The following is an 11,731-nucleotide window of genomic DNA, read 5'->3' on the forward strand; positions in this document are numbered from 1 at the left end:
CAAATCCCCCCAGCCCTGAATCCCCCCACATATCAATATTGATATTATTTATTGATGAGTTTTAATTTTGAATTTGCAGCTTTGTCTACAATTATGATTTACAGTACATAATAAAACAGAATTCAAATGACTTGACTTGACTGGCCTTGTTTATTTAATGTACAGAGACCACTCAATGCATGAATGAAATAAGAGTTTGTTTTTAATGTGACTTAAACCTAAATTGTTGTCTAGTTAACAATATGGCTAGAGTACAAGCCCAATGAGGTTCTGCTCGAGTTTATAACACACTGGTGAGGCCTCTTCTGGAGTCCTGGGTGCAGTTTTGGTCTCCAGGCTACAAAAAGGACACAGCAGCACTGGAGAAGGTGCAAAGAAGAGCGACGAGGCTGATTCAGGGCTACAGGGGATGAGTTATGAGGAAAGATTAAAAGAGCTGAGCCTTTACAGTTTAAGCAAAAGAAGATAAAGAGGAGACATGATTGAAGTGTTAAAAATGATGAGGGGAATTAGACCAGTGGATTGAGACTGTTATTTTAAAATGAGTTCATCAAGAACAAGGGGACACCATTGGAAATTGTCAGGTTATATAGTGCCTTGATGTGTGGAGTACAAGTCACAGGAGGTTCTGCTCAGTCTTTATAACACACTGGTGAGGCCTCATCTGGAATTCTGGGTGCAGTTTTGGTGTCCAGGCTACAAAAAGGACACAGCAGCACTAGAGAAGGTCCAGAGAAGAGAGACCAGGCTGAGTCCAGGGCTACAGGGGATGAGTTATGAGGAAAGATTACAAGAGCTGAGCCTTTACAGTTTAAGAAAAAGAAGATTAAGATGAGACCTCATCATCAAGAACACGGGGACACAGTGAAAGGGAAATTTCACAGAAACATTAGGAAGTTTTTCTTTACACAAAAAACAATAACCACTTGGAATAAGCGACCAAGTAATATTGTAGACAGTAAGACTTTAGGGATTTTCAAAACTCGACTTGATGATTTTTTGGAAGAAATAAGTGGACAGGACTGGCAAGCTTTATTGGGCTGAATGGCTTGTTCTCGTCTCTATTGTTCTAATGTTCTAACAAAATTGGTGGCATCATATAGAAGGAAGGAAATGCTGATCAGGAAGGCATATTATATTTGTATGGTAGACGAGAAGGGCAAATCAATGGAACATTTCAGAAAATAAAATGATGTTAAAAAAAATGCCATTAAATAAAAATCACAATTACAGTATAAATCAGACACATACAGACCAAAGCAATGCACTATTGTTGCAGTTTTCTTTTCATCTATACATAAGAATTACAGCTTTAAGTCCCCAATGGTTTACCTTATTTTTTTCTTTTACTCCAGAAAGTGTACAACTGCATTAAATATAATATTTGATTGTTATTTACTCAAAGGGCCTTTTTATTTCTATTTCAATACATTATTTTTTCAGTTTTCAGGATAATAAAGTTCTGTAAATTTCCAGAGTTGCTTGCATTGAACTCATTCAGCATCTCCACCTTTGGAAAAAATAACCTCGGAAACAAAATCCACACATTTCTTTAATTTACCACAATTTCATAAGGCCGGGAATCATTTATATTTTCTATTTATGGAAAGACAACAGAATGCACATTTAATTTGCGATTTCTCAGACAAGTTGAAGTGACTTGTTGCTTCAGCAATCTCCATGTTTCGCGATGGCAGGAATTGTATTTCTAGAACTGAGAAGAGAAGACAGAGAGCTCATCACACACATGATCATACGCCAAATGAATCACATGATTTACCAGAGTTCAACAGTAATAACCACAGAATTGTTTCTTTAAAATCATAAACTGAAATGACTGTAAAGTCTTATTAATCACATTCTGTGTTTAACATATAAACCTTTTCAATACAGTTTAAACAATAATTGTTAAATATGGTGCCTATTCCTTTATATGACATTTTTGCCAGTGTAAGTAAGTATGTCCACAACCTATGAAAACAGAGCGCTTGGAGAGATCACTTCAGGCGTGTCTCCCTCCTGCTGTAGTCCGTCAGCCTGGGTGTGTGGCTGCCAGGAAGACTCAGATGTGGACCCTGGCTTTGGATCAGTAGGACCACCAAGACAGAATACATATGTGTGAATGAGAGGGAGGTCAGTGGAGTGGTGAGGATGCAGGGAGTAGAGTTGGCGAAGGTGGATGAGTTTAAATACTTGTGATCAACAGTACAGAGTAATGGGGAGTGTGGAAGAGAGGAGAAGAAGAGAGTGCAGGCAGGGTGGAGTGGGTGGAGAAGAGTGTCAGGAGTGATTTGTGACAGACGGGTATCAGCAAGAGTGAAAGGGAAGGTCTACAGGACGGTAGTGAGACCAGTTGTGTTATATGGGCTGGAGACGGTGGCACAGGACACAAGCTGGAGGTGGCAGAGTTAAAGATGTTAGGATTTGCATTGGGTGTGACGAGGATGGACAGGATTAGAAATGAGGACATTAGAGGGTCAGCTCAAGTTGGACAATTGGGAGACAAAGTCAGAGAGGCGAGATTGTGTTGGTTTGGACATGAAGAGGAGAGATGCTGGGTATACTGGGAGAAGGATGCTAAGGATAGAGCTGCCAGGCAAGAGGAGAAGAGGAAGGCCTAAGAAAAGGTTTATGGATGTGATGAGAGAGGACATGCAGGTGGTGGGGGTAACAGAACAAGATGACGAGGACAGGAAGAGATGGAAGAAGGTGATCCGCTGTGGCGACCCCTAATGGGTGCAGCCTAAAGAAGAAGAAGATTATTAAAGACTTACTTGATATATTACTGGATAGCAGGAAAATTCTACTTTAAATATATTTGTGTTTTGAGCTGTTTCGCTACAACTGCATTTAATGTTGTGATGGCATCATGTATTGTGTGTTGTGCTGTTTATTTTTATTTACTTTGTTACGTGTAAGGATGCAACAGCGAGAGAAATTTCTAGCAACCTGGCAATAAAGTTCAAGGTTAAATGGATAAAAAAAGTCAGGGCTTGACAATCGATTAGTGTGGATCATTTATGGGCACTTAAACAGCAGCACTGGCGTGAACGTCCAAAACAATCCTGTAGGTCTTCATTCATTTAAAGAATGCCCCGAGTTTCATAGTTTTCATGAATGGAAGATTTGTCCTGTTTCTCTTTTATTATTATTATTATTATTATTATTATTATTATTATTATTATTATTATTATTATTATTATTATTATTATTATTTTACCGTTTAGGCAGAACTGCTGAGCAGCAGTACAGTTGTTTCCTTGCAACAAGGGAACCAGAGTTTAAGATCCTCAGTACTCCCTATGTGGCCTCTTACAAATAAAAGTGCCAGAGCGATGCCATAGGGGAACCACTTTTTTTTTTTGTTCCCAAAAGATCGAACCACATGAAAGTTCTAGAAAGGACCTTTATATATTTAGATCCGAAACAGACTCCGTACAGTAAATAACCAAGAATAGATGGTAAAAGATTTGCAAAATGCCAATGGTTTCGGATATTTAAAAGCACTCTCACTGCATACAATAACACAGGCTCAGTTCAGGCTTTCTTAATCTGTTAGTGTCCTGCTAGGTAGCCTACCATGCATTAAAGATTTTGGTTTCTTCTACGTGTTACGAAGTTTTTAAAGCACAAAGAAGCAAGTTTATATGCAAAGAACCAGTCCCAGAATAAATTTGGTACTTTATCAAAGTAAAGTTCTGCGAGAAACTACACCACCCAGTAAAGAACCTTTATTTTCAAGATTGTGGAGATTTCATGTTCTCCTGTGTCCACCAGATGTTCCAGTTTCCTCTCATTGCCCAAGTTCATATAGATAGATAGATAGATAGATAGATAGATAGATAGATAGATAGATAGATAGATAGATAGATAGATAGATAGATAGATAGATAGATAGATAGATATAAATTAGTGATAAAAATGCAGGTATAACAGACAATAACTTTGTATAATGTTAACGTTTCCCTGCCACCCAAAGGTGGAATTGAAGAGTCGTATAGTGTGGGGTCTCCTCAGTCTGTCAGTGGAGCAGGACGGTGACAGCAGTCTGTCGCTGAAGCTGCTCCTCTGTCTGGAGATGATCCTGTTCAGTGAATGCAGTGGATTCTCCATGATTGACAGGAGTCTGCTCAGCGCCTGTCACTCTGCCATGGATGTCAAACTGTTCAGCTCTGTGCCTACAATAGAGCCTGCCTTCCTCACCAGTTTGTCCAGGTGTGAGGCGTCCTTCTTTTTCATGCTGCCTCCCCAGCACACCACCGCGTAGAAGAGGGCGCTCACCACAACCGTCTGATAGAACATCTGCAGCATCTTATTGCAGATGTTGAAGGACGCCAGTCTTCTAATGAAGTATAGTCGGCTCTGTCCTCTCTTACACAGAGCATCAGTATTGGCAGTACAGTCCAGTTTGTCATCCAGCTGCACTCCCAGGTATTTATAGGTCTGCACCCTCTGCACAGTCACCTCTGATGATCACGGGGTCCATGAGGGGCCTGGAGGTGGGCCGCTGATGATAAATTGGCCTCTGATGTGTATGTATATGTGTGTGTGTGTGTGTGTGTGTGTGTATTCACCTGTTATGGGCTGCCGCCATGCCCAAGGATTCTTCCTGCACTGAACCTGGTGGTAACTGGGTTAGGCTCCAGTTTCCCTGTGACCCTTCTCTGGATAAACAGGCTTAGAAAATAGGCAAATGGATAAATGTCATTCTTTTATTTTTTAGATGATACTTGTAGTGCTTAAAGTGTAATAAAAGAAAAGAAATCAATGAAATATTCAGAAACCTTTGACTATATATGTGTTTATATGTGTGTGTGCATTTACATAAAATTACAGATTGATTATTATTATTATTTCATTTCCAAGCTCCAAATATTTTGCGCAATGTTTTTTTTTTTCAGTCCAGTTCAGAATTTCCGGGCATTTCCTTATTTATGTTTTCATGGACTGACTTTAAAGACGATTGGCCGTTCGACTGATGTAATCAAATGATTTTAAACGATTGGATTTCACGGGTCAATTCCCTTTACTCCTATAGGATGAGGTCCGGTCCGGTGAGGAAAGGGGGTTTCAGGGCAGTTTTATTTTGTTTGTTTGTTTTGTTTTGTGTTGTTATTGGCAGAGAATCCACCTTCCTTTGACTAGGCGATTTTGAAAACGGTTAGATCAATTTCTTGAAATTAAAATAGCACGCTTCATAGTTATTATAACTGGACACCAGAATCACTTTAACGTATAAATCGAGTAATCCACAAACAATTTTTGCAAAAAAAAAATCACACATGAACGATTAACTACACACTGTAAAAAATGTCAGTAAATTTAACCGTACAAATACTGTAAATGGTGAAGGTAAAAGACCTTTTCTGAAAAAAAGGAAAGTTACCTTATGTTCTGCTGAAAATTACCTTTATATCTTAATCAATACATTTCATTATTTTTTACAGCCAAGTTCTGTAAAATCAATATTTTTCTACCTTCAAAATATGCTAAATACCGTTTATTGATGCATTACTGTTATACTGAAAAAAATCTGTTAATTGTACAGTGTAAAACTGTTAAATAACGAAGGCAAACAACCGTAAAATGTAAAACGGCAAATCACTGCTTCAGTAAAACCGGCTACGATATTAGCATAAGGACACGCCCCTTTTTACAATATTGTTCTTGGTGAACCGCATACCTTTGAATAGTAGGGAAAAAAACTTCACCTAAGTTAGCAGACATTTTTCCCCACGTGCTGAAGGTTTTTTGTGGTTATGGAAGCTGATTTATGGTGGGTTGTATTTGATAAGTAGGACACCATACACCACAATAGAGAAAATTTTATTTCCCTACCAGGCAAGTGGCGTAACTTCCTTAAATATTGTATTGTTTTCAATGTGTATAATTAAATAGCACATGCTTGCTATTGGTTGTTGTTAGCTATCTGATGCAATCTATGTATTGGGGTTTGATCCTGCCAGTACATATTGTTTATTGATTGTCATATTTATTATACAACATGAATTTCTGGTTAGGTTTAAACATTCCCTTCTGTTGCAGTTTGTTGGAAAGACCAAATAGTTTTTACTACAAAATGATACTGTAAACCTAAAAATATTGTCACCTTATTTATTACAGTAAAATTTTGGCAACCTAGCTGCCAGTATTTTACCATAAATTTAACATTATTTTTTAAAGTGTACCGTAGACCAAAAAACATTGTTACCTTCTTTTTTACGGTAAAATCCTGGCGACCCCAGCTGCGAGTTTTTTACCGTAAATTTTACATTTTTTTTTTTTTTTACGGTGCACAGATAAGTGCGTAAACAACATACAAGTATTATTATTTAAATAAACAAATAAATGCCATCCAACTTATTTGACCCTCGAAACTTTGCATTGGACTGTTGGGTGTTCTGTATTGTAAATAAGTGAACATTCATATCTTGTAGAATCCGAAAAATGCGCAGTCCACAAAGCCGATCTACTTACATGTACTCGAAGCAAAGAATACATTCACTCTTGTAGGTTTGTCCGTCCGTTCCGCACACTTTGTCAGCCTCTGCGGGACAGTCAGTTGGCGTCTTGTATTTGCCACAAAAATGCTGTTAACAGGTTAATTGAGATCGTCAATAAAGATAAACAGTGTTATGATCTGAAAGAAAAATAAACTTTCGAGTCTTGACATTTGTTTTGCAACCTGACGACACTCTGCTGCTTTCTCATCTTCACCTATTAAGGCTGTAAATCACACTGATGGCACTTCAGAGTTTGCAAACGACGCTAAATACGACAGTTCGCCGTGCAAACCAAACAGTGCGTGCATGACTTGTACATAGAGACGGGGAGGTTTGGAGCATGCGCTGATGCAGCACTTTACCTCAATCCACCACATGATCCCAGATTAGGACCCTAGTGCCAGCTTTCCCAACGCTGATTAACGTCAAAGTTAAGGGACTTGCTCAACGTTTTTGCGGGATTCGAACCGGCAACCTTCCGATTGCTGGCGCAGATCCCCTAGCCTCAGAGCCGTGCCATGACAGGCAGTATATAAATAAAGAGAAATTTACTGACGCCTTTGGATCGTGTGGTTGACGTATTGCTTGACAAAGAACCATTACGGGATTGTTCTTTGAATATGGAATTAAGTTTGTGGGCTGTTAGAATCTTTCAGGTACATTAGACTACCTAGCAAGTACTTGCAGATCGATAAAATCTGAAGCAACGAGAATCCTTTATAAACCCACTGATATTTTAGATTTCTATTATCACCTCTTCATTTTAAAAACGTGTTACAGATCTTTTAAATGAAAATCAACAGCGCAAAGCGCGTCATGCATTACAAACCGCATAATAATAATAATAATAATAATAATAATAATAATAATAATAATAATAACTCGTTTTAAGTTTGTTAAATATCTCTTTAGAAGTTTACTTACGTCACTTGGTAAAGGTGAGCCGTTTGTCTGAGCAACCAACAGGGCTGTAAAATAATAATAATAATAATAATAATAATAATAATAATAATAATAATAATAATAATAACAACAACATATATTTTTCTCTTTTTTATGCAAATGCGTATTTATTTTTTGTATGCTTATTCGTTATTCTTATTTCATTTTACTTTGTTTTTCTTGTAACTATTTTGTTGACACTTTGTAAAGCACTTTGATCTACATCCTGTTTATGAAAATGTGCTATAGAAATAAATTGTTGTTTATATAACATTTTAAAAATATATCCATATATTACACATAAGCAACCTCTTCCTTTTATGATAAAAATTTGTCATTGTTAATAATCACAATGCTTCCGCATATTTCATGCATATTTTATTGAGCTTAGAGTTATGAAAATATCATTACAAATCCGTGCGTTTTGACTAAAATATACTATAAGAAATACGCAGAAAATATGACTTTTTTAAAAGGACAATCGAAGAATTTAGGCAAAATATTGCATCACTACTAATCGCTTAACGGTTGTAGATTTATTTACGAATGATGCTCCTTATATTAAGCGGAATTCATCATTACTTAATAATGGGCGTTAACAAAACTCCGACAAAAAATAGCAATGAGAGAAATTCAGTTTGGGCAGGATAAGATGTTTCTGCTGTAAAGTGCATTCCATTAGATTAGTAATAGAAGTATATTGGAAAAATGCTGAGTTACAATTATTATTTTGGTTAACGCCTGTTATTTCTTTGCAATCTGTGCAATTTAGTTATGAATGCAATTGTTTGAACTTTTTTTTCTTTTAGAAATGGCACTTGTTGAGGATGACACAAAATCGAAGCGAGATCTGAACTGGCATGCCTTCCGATTTAATGTCCAGTTATAGTAATAGCCACCACATCCCTGACCTCCAGCGACATGAACATCGATGCAGCGTATTTAATCTTTCATTTTTTTTATATTCCAGTACTACCGGGATGGCTGCTGATTGAAGTGGCACTGCAGCGAGTGCCTGTCTCGCTTTACAGGTAAGCGGATACTCCCAGCTCAAATTATTCAAAACCAACGAACATAAAATAATTCAACCTTACAGGTTTGTCAACGTGCATTTATAAATGAATTCAACATTGCAACGTTAAACGTGATTTAAAGATATCGACGTAACTTTTTCTTCTTAATAAGTCTGAACGGAACTTACTTGCAAGACTTAAAATAACCAGCAGTGTGAAGGTCGAGCCTGCCATCGTGTCAGGGCGCGTGTCGCGATGCTGCTTGACGTTGATCACTCAGCCTGAAGATCTGCTTTAGGAGTCAGAATTCTTTCGGGTTTGTTTCAGTGAAGCTCCTCCCACAAAACGAGGCGGGTCGAGGTTTTACAGACTTCAATTGCAATATCAGCTAAAATTATCGGTAAAAATACTGTAAATGGTGAAAGTAAAATTCCTTCTCTGAAAAAAGGAAGGTTACCTGATGTTCTACTGAAAATTACCTGTATATCTTAAACAATACATTTCATTATTTTTTACAGTCACGTTCTGTAAAATTGATATTTTTCTACCTTCAAAATATGCTACATACTGTTTACCGATGCATTACAATTACACTGAAGAAATTTCTGTTAATTTTACAGTGTGAAAAATAGCGAAGGTAAACAACTTATAAGATGTAAAACATTAAAGCGCTGTTTCAGTAACACTGGTTACGATATTTGCATCAGGACACGCCCCTTTTATCATATTGTTCCTAGTGAGCTGCATACAGGCGGCGCAGTGGCGCAGTGGGTAGCGCTGCAGCCTCGCAGTAAGGAGTCCTGGGTTCTTTTCCCGGGTCCTCCCTGCGTGGAGTTTGCATGTTCTCCCCGTGTCTGAGTTGGTTTCCTCCCACAGTCCAAAGACATGCAGATTAGCTGCATTGGCAATCCTAAATTGTCCTTGGTGTGTGTCTGTGTTCCCTGCAGTGGGCTGGCGCCCTGCCTGGGGTTTGTTTCCTGCCTTGCACCCTGTGTTGGCTAGGATTGGCTCCCGTAACCCTACCTTTGAACAGTAGGGAAAAAACTTAAACAAAGTTAACAGACTTCTTTTTCCCTGCATGCTGAAGGTTTTTTAAAGGTTATGGAATCAGGACATCATACACCACAAAAGCAAATACTTCCCCACCAGACAATGTGCCGTAATTTCCTTACACATTAAATTGTTTTCAATGTGTATAATTAAATGATACATGTTTGCTACTGGTTGTTGTTACTTTACTGATGCAAACTACATACTGGGGTTTGGCCCTGACAATACTTTCTAATGGTTTATTGATTGGCATATTTATTACAGTGCATGAATTTCTGGTTATGGTTAAACGTTCCCTTCATTTAGGGTGTGTTGTAAAGAAAAAAACAGTTATTCACTACAAAGTTATACTGTAGTATAACTGACCTAAATATATTGTCACCTTATTTATTAAGGTAAAATTCTGGCAACCCAGCTGCCAGTTTTTTATCATAAAAATAATTTTTTTACAGACCTAAAAATACTGTCACTTTTTTTTTTTTTTACAGTACTTTACGGTAAATGTAACATTTTTTTTTTTACAGTGTACATATAACTGCATTACAAGCTTGTCTTGTCAGAAGCTCAACTTTAAAAACTGATATCAGCCGTACGACATTTTCCTTTTAAAATCTGTGTGAAACTGTCTTGCTATAAATATTCTTTTGTTTAATTTTAGACGTAATCACCCTTAAAAATAAACTTTTATTATAAATACAATTTTCTTCTTATATAGTGAACTCCGATTAAAATTCCACATCTGGATGCACAAAACAAAAAAATACAATGCGTTACATAACATTTTTCCATTGTGAACCTCGCCCCGGACACAGACAGGCAGACACGTTAATGTCACCCACAAACACATGTTTATTCTCCATTTCTCTTTTTACAATTTCAGCTCACCAACCCCAATACCCCTCAGTCCTGGCCACCCAAAGCCTTCTCTTTTCTTCTTCTCTTTTTCTCTCTCTCTCTTTTCTTCTTACCGCCTCCTCCAAACGTTGCCACTCTTCCACCCAACTCTTGTCAATGACTGGAGGGAGGTGGCCCCTTTTATAGGAACCCGGATGGGCTCCAGCTGCTTTCCCGGCAATCTCCCGGACACACACCCGTGTGGCGGAAGTGCCGGCTGCGCACCTGGAAGCCGTCCGGGTGTCCCCTGTCGTCTACCCCCCTGCACTTCCTGGTGTGGCGGAAGTGCCGGGCTCCTGGGATAATCAGGCACTGGGGCGCCGCCTGGCGGTGGCCACGGGGCCCAGCCCCTCTACCCGAGGCTCCCAGCATAACCAGGACGGACGCCCCCTCTCGGTCTGGAGGAGGCACAAGCCCTCCTCTGGTCCTCCTGGGCATCCCGGCCGGGCTCCAGCCCCGACCGGGACCACACCATCCATCTAATGTTATTCAGCTACCCCGGCAAGATTGTGTGCAAAGCAAACCAGCTCGGGGCAGTCAAAAAGTACACGGAAGGAAATGTTGGAAGAATGAAGTTAAACTTGACGACTCAGTGAAAACCCCACACATGGCACGCATGCAACACTCAGACTACATTGAAGCAATCACCCTGTCCCTGGAACCCTTGACACTGGAACAAAGAGGCAGGCAGCTCTAATCACTGTGCCACCATTATACTGTACATTCATTCAGCCTTTCACTATCAAATTCAATGTATTATTAAATAGATTCTCAAAAAAAAAGCTGATAGTTGAGGTACCATCATTAGCTGCAGGCCCGAGTCAGCGTCAACTGGTCAACTCACACGCACATATAAAGTGCATTTCCATTGTTAGTGCAGAGGCACATGATATATTTCCCCTTGGGATTAATAAAGTATCTATCTATCTATCTATCTATCTATCTATCTATCTATCTATCTATCTATCTATCTATCTATCTATCTATCTATCTATCTATCTATCTATCTATCTATCTATCTATCTATCTATCTATCTATCTATCTATCTATCTATCTATCTATCTATCTATCCTGGGTGGAGTGGTGGCTCAGAGGGTAAGGATCTACGCTGGTATCCTAAAGGATGCCGCTTCAAATCCCCTCACTGCCAAGAGAGATCCTACTCTGCCGGACCCTTGAGCATGGCCCTTCATTTTCAATAGCTCCAAGGGTGCTCTGACCTCACAGCTCCAGTTTTTTTTGTACTTTATTTTGCCTTATGTAATTTCTCATATTAGGAATTTGTTAGTTTTCGCATACCCCTTGGGGTCAGAGCACCCTTGGAGCTA

At 38.7% G+C, this 11,731-nt stretch overlaps 1 protein-coding gene across 1 annotated transcript; it reads right to left on the reverse strand.

The window, feature by feature from the left end:
- Window positions 1-1,265: 1,265 nt before the first annotated feature.
- Window positions 1,266-8,755, reverse strand: LOC120517041 (trypsin inhibitor ClTI-1-like). The gene is made up of 4 exons (XM_039739137.1): window positions 8,647-8,755; window positions 7,428-7,471; window positions 6,478-6,590; window positions 1,266-1,714 (listed from the first exon to the last, which is right to left on the reverse strand). The coding sequence occupies exons 1-4, from the start codon at window positions 8,690-8,692 to the stop codon at window positions 1,669-1,671; spliced, it is 249 nt and encodes an 82-aa protein (XP_039595071.1). The 5' UTR covers window positions 8,693-8,755; the 3' UTR covers window positions 1,266-1,668.
- Between the last annotated feature and the right edge of the window lie 2,976 nt (window positions 8,756-11,731).

This window comes from Polypterus senegalus, chromosome 1, assembly GCF_016835505.1.
Source record: "Polypterus senegalus isolate Bchr_013 chromosome 1, ASM1683550v1, whole genome shotgun sequence".
NCBI lineage: Eukaryota > Metazoa > Chordata > Cladistia > Polypteriformes > Polypteridae > Polypterus > Polypterus senegalus.